Source organism: Capra hircus, chromosome 2 (assembly GCF_001704415.2).
Source record: "Capra hircus breed San Clemente chromosome 2, ASM170441v1, whole genome shotgun sequence".
Taxonomy (NCBI): Eukaryota; Metazoa; Chordata; class Mammalia; order Artiodactyla; family Bovidae; genus Capra; species Capra hircus.
The window spans coordinates 64,251,189-64,268,719 of record NC_030809.1 but is presented as its reverse complement, the minus strand read 5'-3'; the positions used below and the strand labels follow the sequence as shown (position 1 = coordinate 64,268,719).

Genomic DNA, 17,531 nt, shown 5'->3' with positions numbered 1-17,531 from the left:
AAACTAAGGATGCTTAGAAAGGACAAGACCAAGTGAGACTTAATAGCTTCAAATATTCAGAAGCCTTTTATATCAGGGAATTTATGTCACCTTCTTAGTGAATCTTAAATCAGCAGTTTGAAAATGTAGCAAAGCCAAACTGAAATGAGTTTAGGGGAGAATCTTTTAAACTGTTCTTGCCATATATCAGAAATAGATATCTTACAGTGAGTGGGCCCCCATTACAGAAACTATTCAAGCAGAACTTAAATACTGTTGGAAGTTATGACAGAAGAAATTCTTGAATCATGTAGGGGTTTCATTAGTAAGACTTATCCAGTTGAGACTCAATACATTTACTCAGTGTCAATCAATGAAGCTAGAGCATTTTGATATTAAGAATTAAGGTCTTATACCAAGATACGAATCTTGGTGTCCAATTTATTCTGTATTTTCTTTCGGTGATGATGTCAAAATCCTGATTGACTTAGGTAAATAGTTAATAAATAGTAATTTTAAAAAGAAAAGCATTTATCCTACAGTCTCAGGATATTTCTCAGCCAAACAGAAATATCAGAATAAGCTTTATTTTAACCAGTTCTCCCTCACCAGCACAAGCGAGCAGTATTAATTTAATAGCATAAGCTAAAATGTTGTGGTCCCAGCATCATCATGTTAAAATTTAGTGTCAAATCATTTGAAGCATAAGAAAAACAAGAGGTGGCAATTAAGTAAGAAAATGAATATGGAAGATTTTGAGATTAATGTTGAATTAGTGATTCTCAGTTTTGATGGTACATTAAAATCACCTAGAGGGTTTTAAAAACTACAAGTGCCACTCACAGCTGGTGCACCGGGGCAACCCTGAGGGATGGGATGGGGAGGGAAGTGGATGGGGGGTTCAGGGTGGGGGACACATGTACACCCATGGCTGATTCATGTCAATGTATGGGGAAAAACACTATAGTATTGTAAAATAATTAGCCTTCAATTAAAATAAATTAATTTAAAAAATAATAAAAACTACTAGTGCCATAAAACTACCTTCAGAAATCTGATATTGTTATTCTAGGGTCAGCTCTGGAAATCAGTATATCTTAAAAGTTACCAATCTGATTCTAATGTGTAGCCAAGGGACAGACTTACAGAGTTAATTGATGAACATTTTAGAAGATCTCTCTGACTGAGAGGAAATGACTTCATAGTTTTCCCTCCTTTCTTCTCCTTGATTGCTTAAGAAATTATTAAGCATTCAGTAGCTTTTTCGGTTATGTGGACAATGTAGAAATTCAAATTTCTACCAAATTGATTCCTGCACAATAAGAACAACTAACAGTTGTTAGTTGAAATAGAATTCATTGTATTTAATGTATCATCTTTTCAGTGGTTGGAGGATTTTACTTGTATTGTACAGCCTGGTTGCAGGTAGTGAATATAAGATGCTGTCCTGCATCACACCTGACTGATGTCACCAGTATGTGATAGGTTGAGTCAGTGAGTTAATAAATGTGTGTTCTTCATCAGTTTAGTTTTAGGCCCCATACAGTCAGGAAACAAGGAGAAGAAACGGCTAGGTGCTAAGGTTTGCAGGAGGAGCTTGTGTTGTGCTTAGGAAGGAAGGGTGGTATCACAGGTGCTCTGTGCCTTTTCTTTGAATCTCTTAGCTGGTGAGCTTTCTTAACCCCTTGTGCCATGGAGAGTCTACATTGAGTGGCATTATCGGAGCAGAGCAGATACAGGAAATGTTCCTGTTTAGGTTAACTCTTATTCAAATCAATGGTGAGTTTCCTGGTTATAGAAGGAATGTCTAGTCCAAGGTAATCTGGATTATTACCTTTTATTGATGGTGACTGGTATTGAGGGGAGGCAGTGAAGAAAGCCTGAGTCTGTACACTTACAAGCTGTAACAGCATGGCAGACTAAGTGGCTATTTTCCTTTTTTTTTTTTTCCCTCCAGCATTCATAGATTCCTCAGAGAAGCTCAAACACCTTGAAATGGAAAGCAGTCCTGTGCCAGCTCCTCACCCCAAGGTGGATGTTAATATTAACAACCAGGTATTCAGAGATCTCCTTCACATGCCTGTCATACAGCCCCAGACTTCCCAGAAATGTTTTCCATCCAAAGCTAATACTTTTTCTTTTCTTTCACTGGGAAATATATCTGTGCTGAACTCTTAAAACTTGTTATATAATTTTAAAAGGTGAAATTTGTGGATATTTAGGAGGAAACTTGGACAGCAACGTTAAGAATTATAAGATCATCTCATGTTTGTCCTTTAGATTCAGCCCATCCCTTCTCTAATTACGTTCAGTGAGTCCTGATTTAGTTGAAAAAATTAATTGAAAGCTTTTTAAATTGTAAACAGATTTGTTTGGAAGGGAACTGCTCTGTAATAACCGAGGATGAGACGCTAAAGCATCATCCCTCATACCCTTCACCATCCTGTCCTCTTGGAGTCTTTAGGCATGTGGTGGGGTGACATACCAGTTAAACCAGTTAAACCTCAATTAACTATTTGACTGTAATTAAATTTTTTTATTATTTCTACATTAAATAACATAGCAGTAACTAAAGTGGGAATAGGATAAAAATAATTGTCCCCAATAATGGAAGAGTGGATTTTAGGTAATAATCTGGAGACAGCCTTTTATTTTTTACCTATATCTAGGCAATAGATAACAAAGACCTGCTGAATGAATTTTGTTTTGGCTTGATTTTAAAGAGGAGAAAGGAACATCTGACTTGCAGTTCTCTTTCATCCTTGGATAACCAGCTGGACTTCTTCAGAGACCAGTATGGAGCACAGAGTGACTTTCTTCTTTCCTTCATAGTCATTGTTAGAACTGTCCTTTAGAATATGTCTTTTTTTTTCATCCTATTACATTTTTCATTGAAATGTCTTTGAGAAGCTGATTCAATTTCAGAAAGCCTTTCCATTTTTGACCCCTCAGTAATTCTCAATTATATGGTCTCTTTCCTTCACATTGTCAGTTTTTCTACTGTCTTTGTAAGGTAGGGGAATGCAGGGTCAAAGTCAGAGGGTTAACTGAAAGCTGTCAATGAAAGCTTAGGTGGTTGGCAGTTTGACAGAAATTTAGTGGAGGCCTGGAGTGATCCTGAAGAAGATTGAAGCTCAGTAAATCCTGACAGGGACTTGAAGGGTAATTGTTGCACAGGAAATTCATTGAGCGGCTGCTTGTTTTTTTGGCAACATTCACTGCATATTTACCAGAGGATCTATTAGAGTACTAATGAAACCTTGGAAAAATGAGTACAAGTGTGGGTTCAAGACAGGAAAGGGAATATGAGAGAGGGTTAGGTGAAGGACGGTGTGCCATGAAGAAGTGTTTGGGGCTCACATAGCTAGGAAGATAATAGCTAATATTTGGTGAGGGCTTACTCTATGCCAGGCAGAAATAATAAGAAAGAGTACAGTGCTGTACTGACAAATAAGAGATGTCAGACTACCCTACCTCAGCTCTTCAACTAGTGCTGTGTACAAGTTTGTCAACTGAAAAAAAAAAAAAAAAAAAGCACAACCTAAAAGTTGAGAGTTATATGTTATTTGACAGACTTTCTTAGGACTTCAAGCTTGGGAGACATTATCTCAAATAACCCTGAGAGACTGCTTCAAAGAGGGGAGGATGAGCCCGGATTCATAGGAGTTTTTGCAACAAAGACCTGGTCATAATCATAAAAAGATTAGTGTTAGTAAAAGAAAACCAGCTATCTCACATTAAGGAATTTAGTACTTTTCTGTGTATTGATGTTCAGTCTCTTAAGTCATGTCTGACTCTTTGCCACCCCATGAATTACAGCGCACCAGTCTTCCTTGTTCTTCGGTGTCTCCTGGAGTTTACTCAGACTTATGTCCATTCAGTTGGTGATGCCATCCAACCATCTCATCCTCTGTCGCCCCCTTCTCCTCTTGCCCTCAGGATCTTCTTTAGTGACTCAGCTCTTCACTTCAAGTGGCCAAAGTATTGGAGCTTCATCTTCATCATCAGTCCTTCCAATAGTATTCAGGGTTGATTTCCTTTAGGATTAACTGGTTTAATCTCCTTGCAGTCCAAGGGACTATCAAGAGTCTTCTCCATCACTCAATTTGAAAGCATTAATTCTTCAGCACTCGGCCTTCTTTAGGGTCCAACTCTTAGATCCATACATGACTACTGTAAAAACCATAGCTTTGACTGTACACACCTTTGTTGACAAAGTGATGCCTCTACTTTTCAATGTGCTGTCTAGGCTTGTCATAGCTTTTCTTCTAGGGAACAAGTGTCTTTTAATTTTGTGGCTGCAGTTAACATCCATAGTGATTTTGGAGCCCAAGAAAATAAAATCTGTCACTGTTTACACTTTTCCCCATCTATTTGGCATGAAGTGATAGGACTGGATGCCATGATGTTTGTTTTTTCAATGTTGAGTTTTAAGCCAGGTTTTTCACTCTCCTCTTTTACTTTCATCAAGAGGCTCTTTAGTTTCTCTTTGCTTTCTGCCATTAGAGTGGTATCATCTGCATATCTGAGGTTGTTGATATGATCCCAGCAATCTTGATTCCAGCCTGTGAGTCATACATCCCAGCATTTTGCATGATGTACTCTGCATATAAGTTAAATAAGTGGGGTGACTATACACAGCCTTGACGTACTCCTGTCCCAATTTTGAACCAATACATTGACCCTATAGACTGTAGCCTGCCAGGCTCCTCTGTCCATGGAATTTTCAAGGCAAGAATATTGGAGTGGGTTACATTCCCTTCTCCAGGGGAATCTTCCCAACCCAGGGATCAAATCTGGATCTCCTGCATTGCAGGTCAGGGAAGCCCTCGGTTTACTGTGTATAGGAAGATGTGAGAGTCTGGGCTCACTGCAGTCATTCCTTGATACGCACTTCAGCTGTCTGGGGCTAGCATCGTGAGTTTCCTCAGAAGCCACCATCATGGTGGCTGCAGAGGCTGACTACTACGTGGGCTTCACAGTGGGCTGGTTGGTTGTCTCCGTCCTGAGTTCCTTCAGGGCTCCCTGTCCAGGGGCTGAAATGCACTGGCTTGATGGCTGCAGCATCCTTTGTTTACCCACACAGCAGCAATCTCAAGTTGATTCATGTGTTTTCTTATACCTGATGGTGCTGGATCTTAGTCGCAGCACATGGGATCTTTTAGTTACAGCTTATGGGATCTTTTTCCCTGACCAGGGATTGAACCAGGGCCCTCGGTATTGGGAGTAAGGAGTCTTAGCCCCTGGACCAGCATGGAAGTTCCCTTGATTCATGTTTTATTTATGTGATGCACTTTTAATCCACTCTGATTTCTCTGCCTCTGCCACTAACTGTTAATGTTTGCTTAAGGAATGCAAATTAATCTTAATATCAGCTTTACTAAGTATAGTAATTTTAGGGTGAAAAGCCTATTGTAAATAAAATATATTCTAAAGCAAAGTGTCAGATGTTGGATGTTTAGCTCTAAAAATTGGGTAACTGAGAAGCTCTTAGGCTAATGAATTTTCAGATGGCAACAACTGGAAAGTACAGTGTGAAAGGCAAAATCAGGATCTATGAATACTTTGAAAGGCTGGAATGACGGATTGGATTTAAGACTATATATCATGACAAGTCTGACACAAATGTAGGGGTTAGGATCAGGAGGTAGAATGTAATAGGTATGTGTAAAAAAAAGTTTGAGAATTTTATAAACATAAAGTGTAACTGCTGAAACATCTCCGTTGTATTAACTGAAAGGGCTTAAAAGGGCGGCTCCAACCATAGTATTAAAAAGGAAGAGAGATAAACATGATTTCAGAGAACTAAAGCGGTTTGAGAAGAGAAGGAGTACAGTTAAGAATCTTGAAGCACGGTTGTAATGAGGCTCAGCAGTCTCAGGAAAGAATACTTCAGCTATCTGCGGAGCTATGGTATAACAGGAAGTAAAGTATTGATAACTGGTGTTTTAACAGTCTTGGAGAAGAGCTAAGGTCAGTGAGTGGTGAAATTAGGCAGATTTCACCTCAGTGTAAGAAAACACATCCTAACACACCTGGGAATCGAACAGATGGCTAAGAATGCAGCAGATTCCCTAAGGTGGGAAGTTCCTCAGGCTAAGGCTAACGTCAGCCTTTGGATATTTTGGAGGTTGGATGTACTTGGAGGTTGGGGCATTCTTGTCACCTTGGGACACCCTGAATCTTGGGTTCATTGTTGGAATTCTTCCCCTTTCTGGGTGCCTCCTGGTATGGGGAATGTGTTCACAGTGTCTGCCTGATCTGTGTCTTTGGAGTCCTTTAGGGCTTATGCTGTGTCAAGACTTGAAGACTTTTGAGTTACCTTCCTCCTCTTAATTACTTGAGACAATTCCAGAATTTTCTTTATCTTCAAATTTGAAGAATTTTTTTTTTCTTGGTCCTTGATCAGAAAATTTTTAAAATGCTTAAAGTAACAAAATCTAAGCTGCATTTGTTAGTGAGGATGGGGATGTGATTAAGGCATGACCTTTCACAGCTAGTGTAAAGGTTTTTAGTGTAAAGGTTTAAAAGAAAGGCGTGATGACTGTGTTCTTTTGACCACTCATTAAAGGTCAGTAAATGTCTAAGTCATAGTAGCCGTACAGCCTCTGTCATTGTACTCAACTGTGCCACCATGGCATCATGTGGGCCTGGGCGTGGCCACGTTCCAGTAGAGTTTACTTACTAAAACAGATGGCAGGCCAGGTGTGACCTGTAGGTTGTCTTTCTTTTTGTTGGGAATGTAATACTACAGCAGATTGCTGCCACACGTGACTTGGAATAATCTTTGTCACTTTTAATCTTTTGATTTTTTTTTTGTACCCAAACCTTAAGAAGGTATAACCAAAAAGTATATCAGAAATAAAAATCTGCACTCTGAAGAAAACAAAGGACAAAGATGCATTTATTACCTGGATTTTGACCCACGAACCTTAGAACTCAAGACTGTGAACATAGTAAGTTCTGAGTTGCTGACAAATTTAAGCGGTTTTTATGGGATAAGGAGTTATTTGTTGTTGTCGGCTGATTAGTTGCCTGGTGGTCTTCTTTCTTATTTGAATCAGAGTAGCTGAGTCAGGGGAACAAGGAAGCATAGAGCTGCCATGAACAGACTTGCATGGGGGCTTGGCTGGTGTCCTGTGCCAGCCTTTGGGAAGGGTTGTACATCCCCATGAGGTTAAGTGTCCTCTGTGTGCCTACATTGGCTGTCTTCATTCTGTTCCTGAAATAAGTGACTCCAAGTGTTTCACTTTGGTTCTATAAGTAGTTAACTTTCTTTCCCTCCACCCTCAATTTGGACACACAAGTATGGCAGTTGGTCTGACCTCCCTTTGGGAAATTGCGTCAGTCTTCAGATGTTAGCCGTACAAAGGCCACACTTATCCAGGGATCAGTGATCTATTGCATATTATGTAAGGTAAGTAGAAATGATACTTTTACAAACACAAAGGCTAATACTCTCTAACAGTAATTGCTGTAAGGGAAAAAAATAATTTTTCCCTCTACTTCTCTGAGTTGTTGGCTGAGACTTCTGTAACAAAAGACAGATTAACAAGAGAAAAACAGAAGTTTACTGTTATGTGTACCTCATGTACAGATGGGAGATACCAGGGGAGAATGAATAACTCTCAGGCTTAGAATTCCAGTTAAATTCCATCTTCAGCTAAAGTCAAATGAAAGAAAAGTCTAGGGGAGGGTTCAAGGAAAAGCAGGGTAAACAGAAGTAAGGCTTCTTACGCAGCTTTGAGTCCTTGCTATTCAATGATAAGAGTTTGAGTTGTTTGCAGGGGTGAATGTTAGTCTTTCCTAGTATAAAGGAAGGAGGGACTCCTTTGTAAATTTCTGTCCTGCCTTTAGATAGATAGGAGAAGGACAAAGCTTTTCTTATATCTGCTGCTTCTCATTTGCCTTCAGCTCAAAATAACATGCCACAAGGTGGCATATTTGGGGATGGCACATTTTGCTACCCTCACTGCCATAACTTTTTCAGCTGGAACAATAGTTGCTTGCTAAGTCACTTTAGTTGTGTCCGACTCTTTACGAACCTATGGACTGTAGCCCACCAGGCTTTTCTGTTCATGGCATTCTCCAGATGAGAATACTGGAGCGGGTTGCCATGCCCTCCTCCAGGGGATCTTATTGACCCAGGGATTGAGCCCACATCTCTTGTGTCCCCTGCATCGGCAGGCAGGTTCTTTACCACTAGTGCCAACTGGGAAGCCTGAAACAGTAATTACTAATATTATACTAATATTGGTGCAAGTGTTTTAAAAAATAATTTTAAAGTCTGGAAATCAGGCTATTTAACTGCTGGTAAAGTGATTAAAACCTTTGTGTATATTTAGTAAAAATTCAAGGTAAATTGTATTTATTCTTCTAAAGCAGGATTCTTGCAGATCACGGATCTACCCAAGAATAATTATAAGAGGTGTCTTAAACCCTATGCAATTGAACACGTATTGTTTTTTCTTTTGTTTATTTTGGCTGCAGTGGGTCTTAGTTGCAGTGAGTGAGGGGCTTCTTTCTGGTTTCAGAGCACAAGCTCTAAAGTGCTTGTGTTCAGTAGTTGTGGTGCATGGGCTTAGTTGCTCTGTGGCATGTGGAATCTAGTTCCCTGAGCAGGGATCGAACCCACATCTTCTGTATTGGACAAGGTGGATTCTTAATCACTGAACCACCAAGGAAGCTCCTATTCCTGCTTTAATTCAGTTACATATTTTTCAGGAAAGTGGGTCCAAATTTTATTAAATTCTCAAAAAGAGTAAACCACGCCAACCTTAAAATAACTGTTTGCATCTTCCCAAAGTTAAAGCTAAAAAGAACTTCACTTTACTTAAAAGGCTTATATAATTTTTTAAAATTAAATAATTTCAATTTTTCTGAGGCATTTAAAGAAGGAGCTCTCAGAAATAAGATCTCTCTGTGTTTAAAAAAAAAAGTACCATTGTTCTTTTGAGTTTTACTACTTACACCAATTCTTTGCCTTATGTGTTTGACTGTATAAACGGTCTACCTATGTTTTCTAGCCAAGATTGTTTCAAGAGTGGTTTTGAGTCTGGATCTAATGGCATTCTGGTTCAGAACTTGAAACCAAATCCCCCTAAAACTGACTTCCCCTGCTGAGTTTGTGACTAATCTATCTAAAAATTAATTCCCTTCCTAATTTTACCCCCTTTCCCCTCAGAATTGAGAAGCATCAAAGAAAAGGGAGAATTGGACCCCAAACAGGACCCTGTGGGGCCATCCCAGGTACAAAAAGCCTCTCCACATCCCTGTTTCCTGTTTGTAGGAAAAAGGCGGTAATCTCCTGGGCCTTCCCCATGTTCCAAAGAGCAGAGTCTAGCAGTTAATGTTTAGGACAAGAGTGTCACAGGACTCCTGGTTCGTTCTGAAGGGATGTGGATAACTATCTGTGCCTATCTTTGAGTTGTTCTGCAAAAACTAAGACCACCCCACCCAGGTGGGGGATGATGACCACAGGCAGGTAGTCCCCAGACTGGTTGGAGCCAGGAGGTTGAGGTTCTCAAGACATCACCCTATTACCTCATCACCAACCAATCAGAGGGCTTCCCCAGTGGCTCAGACTCCGCCTGCAATGTGGGACACCTGGGTTCGATCCCTGGGTTGGGAAAATCCCCTGGAGGAGAGCATGGCAACCCACGTCAGTGTTCTTGTCTAGAGAATCCCACAGACAGAGGAGACTGTTGGGCTACCATCTGTAGGGTTGCAAACAGTTGGACATGACTGAGCAACTAAGTACAACCAATCAGAAGAACGTCCACAGGCTGATCACACTTCCTGGACCCTGTCCCCTCACACCATCTTTAAAGACCTTTGCCAGAAAGCCATTAGGGAGTTCTGATCTCTTGTCTGTGAGCTGCATGTTCTCCTTTCTTGGTGCCCTACAGATAAACCCCTAGTTTTCTGCAAACTCCTCCTGTCGGTTTGGCTTTCTGCACTGCAGCTCGTTAACAAACTGAAGTAGACTTTGGATCCACTTTAACCTGACATTAGCTCCTAACTAAGCTGATTCTGACAGTGAGGACTGCTCTGTAGGAGAGTTTAAGCATCTAGTCTTGTTAGAACAGGTCTAACTTGGGGTGTTTAGGAATCAGGGTGTGTTTTAAATTATTTTGGTCTTCTCTTTGCACATTTTGGCCATTCAAAGCAGATATATCAACAGCATAGTAACTGGATATTGTTGGATTTGCATCCTGTAATAAAACTATATGAAAATATTTTATAGCTATTACACTGAACTTGTATTTCAGTAATCTTTTTCTTTTATATACATGGAAGGTAATTGTACAAAATACAGATTTTATTTATGTTTATTTCTGGGTTTTTTTGGTCATGCTGTGCAGCTTGCAGGATCTTAGTTCCCCAGTCAAAGACTGAATCTGAGCCCTGGCTGAAAGTGCTGAGTGCTAACCACTGGACTGCCAGGAAATTCCCCACAAAATGTAGATTTTAAAAAGCAAGAAATTATAAAACTTCCATTATCCCAGTCCTAAGAGATAACTATACTTAACGTTTTAAAGATACATACTTCCAGCCATTGATATGTGATAAATATTTTTTAAATTAAAAATGCAATAATATTGTTCTATAGCTGCTGCTGCTGCTATTAAGTTGCTTCAGTCGTGTCCAACTCTGTGCGACCCCATAGACAGCAGCCCACCAGGCTCCCCCGTCCCTGGGATTCTCCAGGCAAGAACACTGGAGTGAGTTGCCGTTTCCTTCTCCAGTGCATGAAAGTGAAAAGTGAAAGTGAAGTCGCTCAGTCGTGTCTGACTCTTAGCGACCCCATGGACTGCAGCCCACCAGGCTCCTCCCTCCATAGGATTTTCCAGGCAAGAGTACTGGAGTGGGGTGCCATTGCCTTCTCTGGTTCTATAGCTAATCAATTGTAATCTCTTTATTTCAATAACACATGATCATTAATAGTTAAATGGCATGCATAGGTCAACGTTGTGTTTACTCAGTCTCCTATTAGACATTTCACTAATTTTCACTGTCATAATCAGTGTTGTGATAAACAGTCTTATAAATAAATATCCTGCATTATCTTTGATTATTTTCCTAGGAAGTAGAGTGTTAGGTTCAGGAATTCCCTGGTGGTCCAGTGGTTAGTATTCAGTTCTTTCACTGCTGCGGGCCCGTGTTCAATCCCTGATCTGGGAGCTAAGATCCTGCAAAAACCACTCAGCATGACAGAAGTGTTAAGTCAAATTTCAGAAATAATTTTAAGGCCTTTGGTACTTTTGCAAAATTGCCTTCAGAAAGATGGTAACAATCACAGGTACTTTTGTGATGTGTGCATTGAATCCTTGGTTTTTAATATAGGCAGGAAGAGAAATATCTGGCTAGGTCTGTGGCAGGTTGCTTTGAGATGCTGTGAAATGCAGATATAAATGTTGAGCAAATAATAGAAAGTCTGCAATGTAATTCTCTCTGAAAAGAAAATGTCAGTGCATTTGAATTAGCCATTCTTGTTGTTCAGTTGCTCAATCATATCCAACTCTGCAACCCCATGGACTGCAGCATGCCAGTCTTCCCTGTCTACCGCCAACTCGCAGAGCTTGCTCAAACTCATGTCCATCGCGTAGGTGATGCCATCCAACCATCTCATCCTCTGTCATCCCCTTCTCCTCCCACCTTCAGTCTTTCTCAGCATCAGGGTCTTTTCTAATGAGTCTGTTCTTGTCATCAGGTGACCAAAGTATTGGCGCTTCAGCTTCAGCATCAGTCCTTCCAGTGAATATTCAGGACTGATTTCCTTTAAGATTGACTGGTTGGATCTCCTTGCAGTCCGAGGGACTCTCAGGAGTCTTCTCCAACACCACAGTTCAAAAGCATCAATTCTTCGGCGCTCAGCTTTCTTTATGGTCCAACTCTCATATCCATACATGACTACTAGAAAAACCATAGTTTGAGTATACGGAACTTTGTCAGTAAAGTAATGTCTCTGTTTTTAATATGCCATCTATGTTGGTCATAGCTTTTCTTCCAAGGAATAAGTGTCTTTTAGTTTCATGACTGCAGTCACCGTCTGCAATGATTTTGGAGCTTAAGAAAATAAAGTCTTTCACTGTTTCCATTGTTTCACCATCTATTTGCTGAGAAGTGATGGGACCTGATGCCATGATCTTAGTTTTCTGAATGTTGAATTTTAAGCCAGCTTTTTCACTCTCCTCTTTGACTTGCATCAAGAAGCCCTTTAGTTCCTCTTCGCTGTCTGCCATAAGGGTGGTGTCATCTGCATATCTAAGGTTATTGATATTTCTCCCAGCAATCTTGATTCCAGCTTGTGAGTCATACAGCCTGGCATTTCACAGGATATACTCTGCATGTAAGTTAAATAAGCAGGGTGACAGTATACAGCCTTCTTGTACTTGTTGCCCAATTTGGAAACAGTCTGTTGTTTCATGTCTGGTTCTAACTGCTGCTTCTTGACCTGCATACAGATTTCTTAGGAGGCAGGTTAAGTGGTCTTGTATTCCCATCTCTTTAACAGTTTTCCACTGTTTGTTGTGATCTACACCGTCAAAGGCTTTAGCATAATCAGTGAAGCAGAATGTTTCACGTTCCAGATTTTTTTCCTGGAATTCTCTTGCTATTTCTGTGATCCAATGGATGTTGGCAATTTGATCTCTGGTTCCTCTTCCTTTTCTGAATCCAGCTTGAAATCTGAAAGTTCTTGGTTCACCTACTATTGAAACTTAACTTGGAAAATTTTGAGCATTGCTTTGCTAGCATGTGAGATGAGTGCAATTGTGCAATAGTTTGAACATTCTTTGGCATTGCCTTTCTTTGGAATTGGAATGAAACCTGACCCTTTCCAGTCCTGTGACCACTGCTGAGCTTTTCAAATTTGCTGGCATGTTGGGTGCAACACTTTCACAGCATCATCTTTTAGGATTTGAAATAGATCAGCTGAAATTCCATCACCTCCACTAGCTTTGTTTTTACTGATGCTTCCTAAGGTCCAGTTGACTTTGCACTCCGGGATGTCTGACTCTAGGTGAATGATCACACCGTCATGGTTATCTGGGTCATTAAGATCTTTTTTGTATAGTTCTGTGTATTCTTGTCCCCTCTTCTTAATATCTTCTGCTTCTGTCATGTCCATGGTGTTTCTGTCCTTTATCTTGCCCATCTTTGCATGAAATGTTCCCTTGGTATCTCTAATTTTCTTGAAGATATCTCTAGTCTTTCCCATTGTATTGTTTTCCTATGTTTTTTTCCATTGATCACTAGGAAGGCTTTCTTATCTCTCCTTGCTATTCTTTGAAATTCTACATTCAGATAGATATATATTTCCTTTTCTCCTTTGCCTTTTGCTTCTCTTCTTTTCTCAGCTATTTTTAGGTCTCCTCAGACAATTATTTTGCCTTTTTGCATTTCTTCTTCTTGGGGATGGTTTTGATCACCGCCTCCTGTACCATGTTACAAACCTCTGTCCATAGTTCTTCAAGCACTCTGTCAGATACAGTCCCTTCCATCTATTTGTCACTTCCACTGTGTCATCATAAAGGATTTAAGTTTAGTGGTTTTCCCTGCTTTCTTCAATAAGTCTGAATTTTGCAATAAGGAGTTCATGATTTGAGCCACAGTTGGCTCCCGGTCTTATTTTTTGCTGACTGTATAGCGCTTCTCCATCTATGGCTGCAAAGAATATAATCAGTCTGATTTCAGTATTGACCATCTGGTGATATCCATTTGTAGAGTCGTCTTTTGTGTTGTTGGAAGAGGGCATTTGCTATGACCAGTGCATTCTCTTGGCAAAACTCTGTTAGCCTTTGCCCTGCTTCATTTTGTACTCCACGGCCAAACTTGCCTGTTAGTCCAGGTATCTCTTGACTTCCTACTTTGGCATTTCATTCCCCTGTGATGAAAAGGACATCTTTTTTTGGTGTTAGTTGTAGAAGGTCTTCTAGGTCTACATAGAACCTATCAACTTCAGCTTTTTTGGCATTAGTGGTTGGGACATAGACTTGGATTACTGTGATACTGAAGGGTTTGCCTTGGAAACGAATAGATATCATTCTGTCATTTTTGAAATTGCACCCAAGTACTACATTTCGGACTCTTGTTGACTGTAAGGGCTACTCCATTTCTTCTAAGGGATTCTTGCCCACAGTAGTAGATATAATGGTCATCTGAATTAAATTCACCCATTCCGGTCCATTTTAGTTCACTGATTCCTAAAATGTCAATGTTCACTCTTGCCATCTCCTGTTTGACCACTTCCAATAAACTTTAATGTATGGACCTAACATTCCTGGCCTCTTATTGAGGTATAATTGACAAAATTTAAATGCATTTTAAATGTGCCATTTGATAAATTGATAGAAGTATGCATTGTGAAATGATTCCTACAGTCAGATTGACGGTTAACACATCCTCACCTCACTTTAGTTAGTTTCCTTTTTGTTTATTTTTTTGGTGAGAACACTTGAGATCTATTTTAAGAGTCCACATTTAAGTAATACCATGAAGTATTTGTTATTCTCTATCTGACTTAGTTCACTTAGCATAATTCCTTCTGGCTTTGTCTGTGTTGTTAAAAATGGCAGGATTTCCTTCTTTTTAAAGGTGGAACAATATTTCATTGTGTATGTATATTTATGTGTGTGTGTCTGTGCCTTTTACATCTTGTGTATCCTTTCATTTGTTGATGGACATTTAGGTTATTTCCATGTCTTGACTGCTGTGCATAATGCTGCAGTGAACATGGGGTGCAGACACCTATTTGGGATCGGGAATTTATTTCCTTTGGATGCGTACGCAAAAGTAGCATTGCTGGGTCATATATGACTGAAAAAAGATATAGGGTCTTCTTTCAATCACTGGGAACCATTCTGTAGTCTTGGAAGATACAGTCTAGTACAAACTAGTGATTCTCAAAGTTTTATATCAGAGTCACATGGGAAAGCTTGTTAAACATTCAGATTTTGGGATCCTACCCAGAGGCAGGTATGTGGAGACCACACTAAGAAAAACCAGATTAAAAAGAAGAATTAAAAGAAGCACATAGTTAAAAATTTTCAAATCTGAACAAGCGGTGCAATGTGTAATCCTGTATGTTGGCAGATGGCCAGTTTTACAGAACAAAAGCTATATCTGAGGCTAAGAAAATGTTTAGAATGAGTGTGTCTGTTCAGTTCAGTTCAGTCGATCAGTTGTGTCTGACTCTTTGCAACCCCATGAATCACAGCATGCCAGGCCTCCCTGTCCATCACCAACTCCCGGAGTTCACTCAGACTCGCGTCCATCGAGTCAGTGATGCCATCCAGCCATCTCATCCTCTGTCGTCCCTTTCTCCTCCTACCCCCAATCCCACCCAGCATCAGAGTCTTTTCCAATGAGTTAACTCTTCGCATGGGGTGGCCAAAGTACTGGAGTTTCAGCTTTAGCATCATTCCCTCCAAAGAAATCCCAGGGCTGATCTCCTGTAGAATGGACTCATTGGATCTCCTTACAGTCCAAGGGACCCTCAAGAGTCTTCTCCAACACCACAGTTCAAAAGCATCAATTCTTCGGCGCTCAGCCTTCTTCACAGTCCAACTCTCAAATCCATACATGACCACTGGAAAAACCATAGCCCTGAGTAGACAGACCTTAATGTCTCTGCTTTTCAATATGCTATCTAGGTTGGTCATAATTATTCTTCCAAGGAGTAAGCATCTTTTAATTTCATGGCTGCAGTCACCATCTGCAGTGATTTTGGAGCCCAAAAAAATAAAGTCTGACACTATTTCCCCATCTATTTCCCATGAAGTGATGGGACCAGATGCCATGATCTTAGTTTTCTGAATGTTGAGCTTTAAGCCAACTTTTTCACTCTCCTCTTTCACTTTCATCAAGAGGCTTTTTAGTTCCTTTTCACTTTCTGCCATAAGGGTGGTGTCATCTGCATATCTGGGCTTATTGATATTTCTCCCGGCAATCTTGATTCCAGCTTGTGTTTCTTCTAGTCCAGCATTTCTCATGATGTGCTCTGCATAGAAGTTAAGCAGGGTGACAATATACAGCCTTGACCTACTCCTTTTCCTATTTGGAACCAGTCTGTTGTTCCATGTCCAGTTCTAACTGTTGCTTCCTGACCTGCATACAGGTTTCTCAAGAGGCAGGTCAGGTGGTTTGGTATTCCCATCTCTTTCAGAATTTTCCACAATTTATTGTGATCCACACAGTGAAAGGCTTTGGCATAGTCAATAAAGCAGAAATAGATGTTTTTCTGGAACTCTCCTGCTTTTTCCATGATCCAGCAGATGTTGGCATTTGATCTCTGGTTCCTCTGCCTTTTCTAAAACCAGCTTGAACATCAGTGAGTTCACAGTTCACGTATTGCTGAAGCCTGGCTTGGAGAATTTTGAGCATTACTTTACTAGCATGTGAGATGAGTGCAATTGTGTGGTAGTTTGAGCATTCTTTGGCATTGCCTTTCTTTGGGATTGGAATGAAACCTGACCTTTTCCAGTCCTGTGGCCACTGCTGAGTTTTCCAAATTTGCTGGCATATTGAGTGTAGCACTTTCACAGCAGCATCTTTCAGGATTTGAAACAGCTCAACTGGAATTCCATCACCTCCACTAGCTTTGTTCATAGTGATGCTTTCTAAGGCCCGCTTGACTTCACATTCCAGGATGTCTGGCTCTAGATGAATGATCACACCATCGTGATTATCTGGGTCATGAAGATCTTTTTTGTACAGTTCTTCCATGTATTCTTGCCACCTCTTCTTAATATCTTCTGCTTCTGTTAGGTCCCTACCATTTCTGTCCTTTATCAAGCCCATCTTTGCATGAAATGTTCCGTTGGTATCTCTAATTTTCTTGAAGAGATCTCTAGTCTTTCCCATTCTGTTGTATTCCTCTATTTCTTTGCACTGATTGCTGAAGAAGGCTTTCTTATCTCTCCTTGCTATTCTTTGGAATTCTGCATTCAGATGCTTGTATCTTTCCTTTTCTCCTTTGCTTTTTGCTTCTCTTCTTTTCACAGCTATTTGTAAGGCCTCCTCAGACAGCCACTTTGCTTTTTTGCATTTCTTTTCCATGGGGATGGTCTTGATCCCTGTCTCCTGTACAATGTCACGAACCTCATTCCATCCTCATAGTTCATCAGACACTCTATCTATCAGATCTAGGCCCTTAAATCTATTTCTCACTTCCACTGTATAATCATAAGGGATTTGATTTAGGTCATACCTGAATTGTCTAGTGGTTTTCCCTACTTTCTTCAATTTGAGTCTGAATTTGGTAATAAGGAGTTCATGTTCTGAGCCACAGTCAGCTCCTGGTCTTGTTTTTGTTGACTGTATAGAGCTTCTCCATCTTTGGCTGCAAAGAATATAATCAATCTGATTTCGGTGTTGACCATCTGGTGATGTCCATGTATAGAGTCTTCTCTTGTGTTGTTGGAAGGGGGTGTTTGCTATGACCAGTGCATTTTCTTGGCAAAACTCTATTAGTCTTTGCCCTGCTTCATTCTGTATTCCAAGGCCAAATTTGCCTGTTACTCCAGGTGTTTCTTGAGTGCCTGCTTTTG

At 40.2% G+C, this 17,531-nt stretch overlaps 1 protein-coding gene across 2 annotated transcripts in view; it reads left to right on the top strand.

Annotated features, from left to right (window-relative positions):
- EPB41L5 (erythrocyte membrane protein band 4.1 like 5) overlaps positions 1-17,531 on the top strand; it is a 166,129-nt gene that overhangs the window by 118,258 nt on the left and 30,340 nt on the right. For both annotated transcript variants that reach the window (XM_018061735.1, XM_018061731.1), the window contains exon 18: positions 1,937-2,034. In XM_018061735.1, coding sequence (XP_017917224.1) covers positions 1,937-2,034 — 98 coding nt within the window. The remainder of the gene's footprint in view (positions 1-1,936; positions 2,035-17,531) is intronic.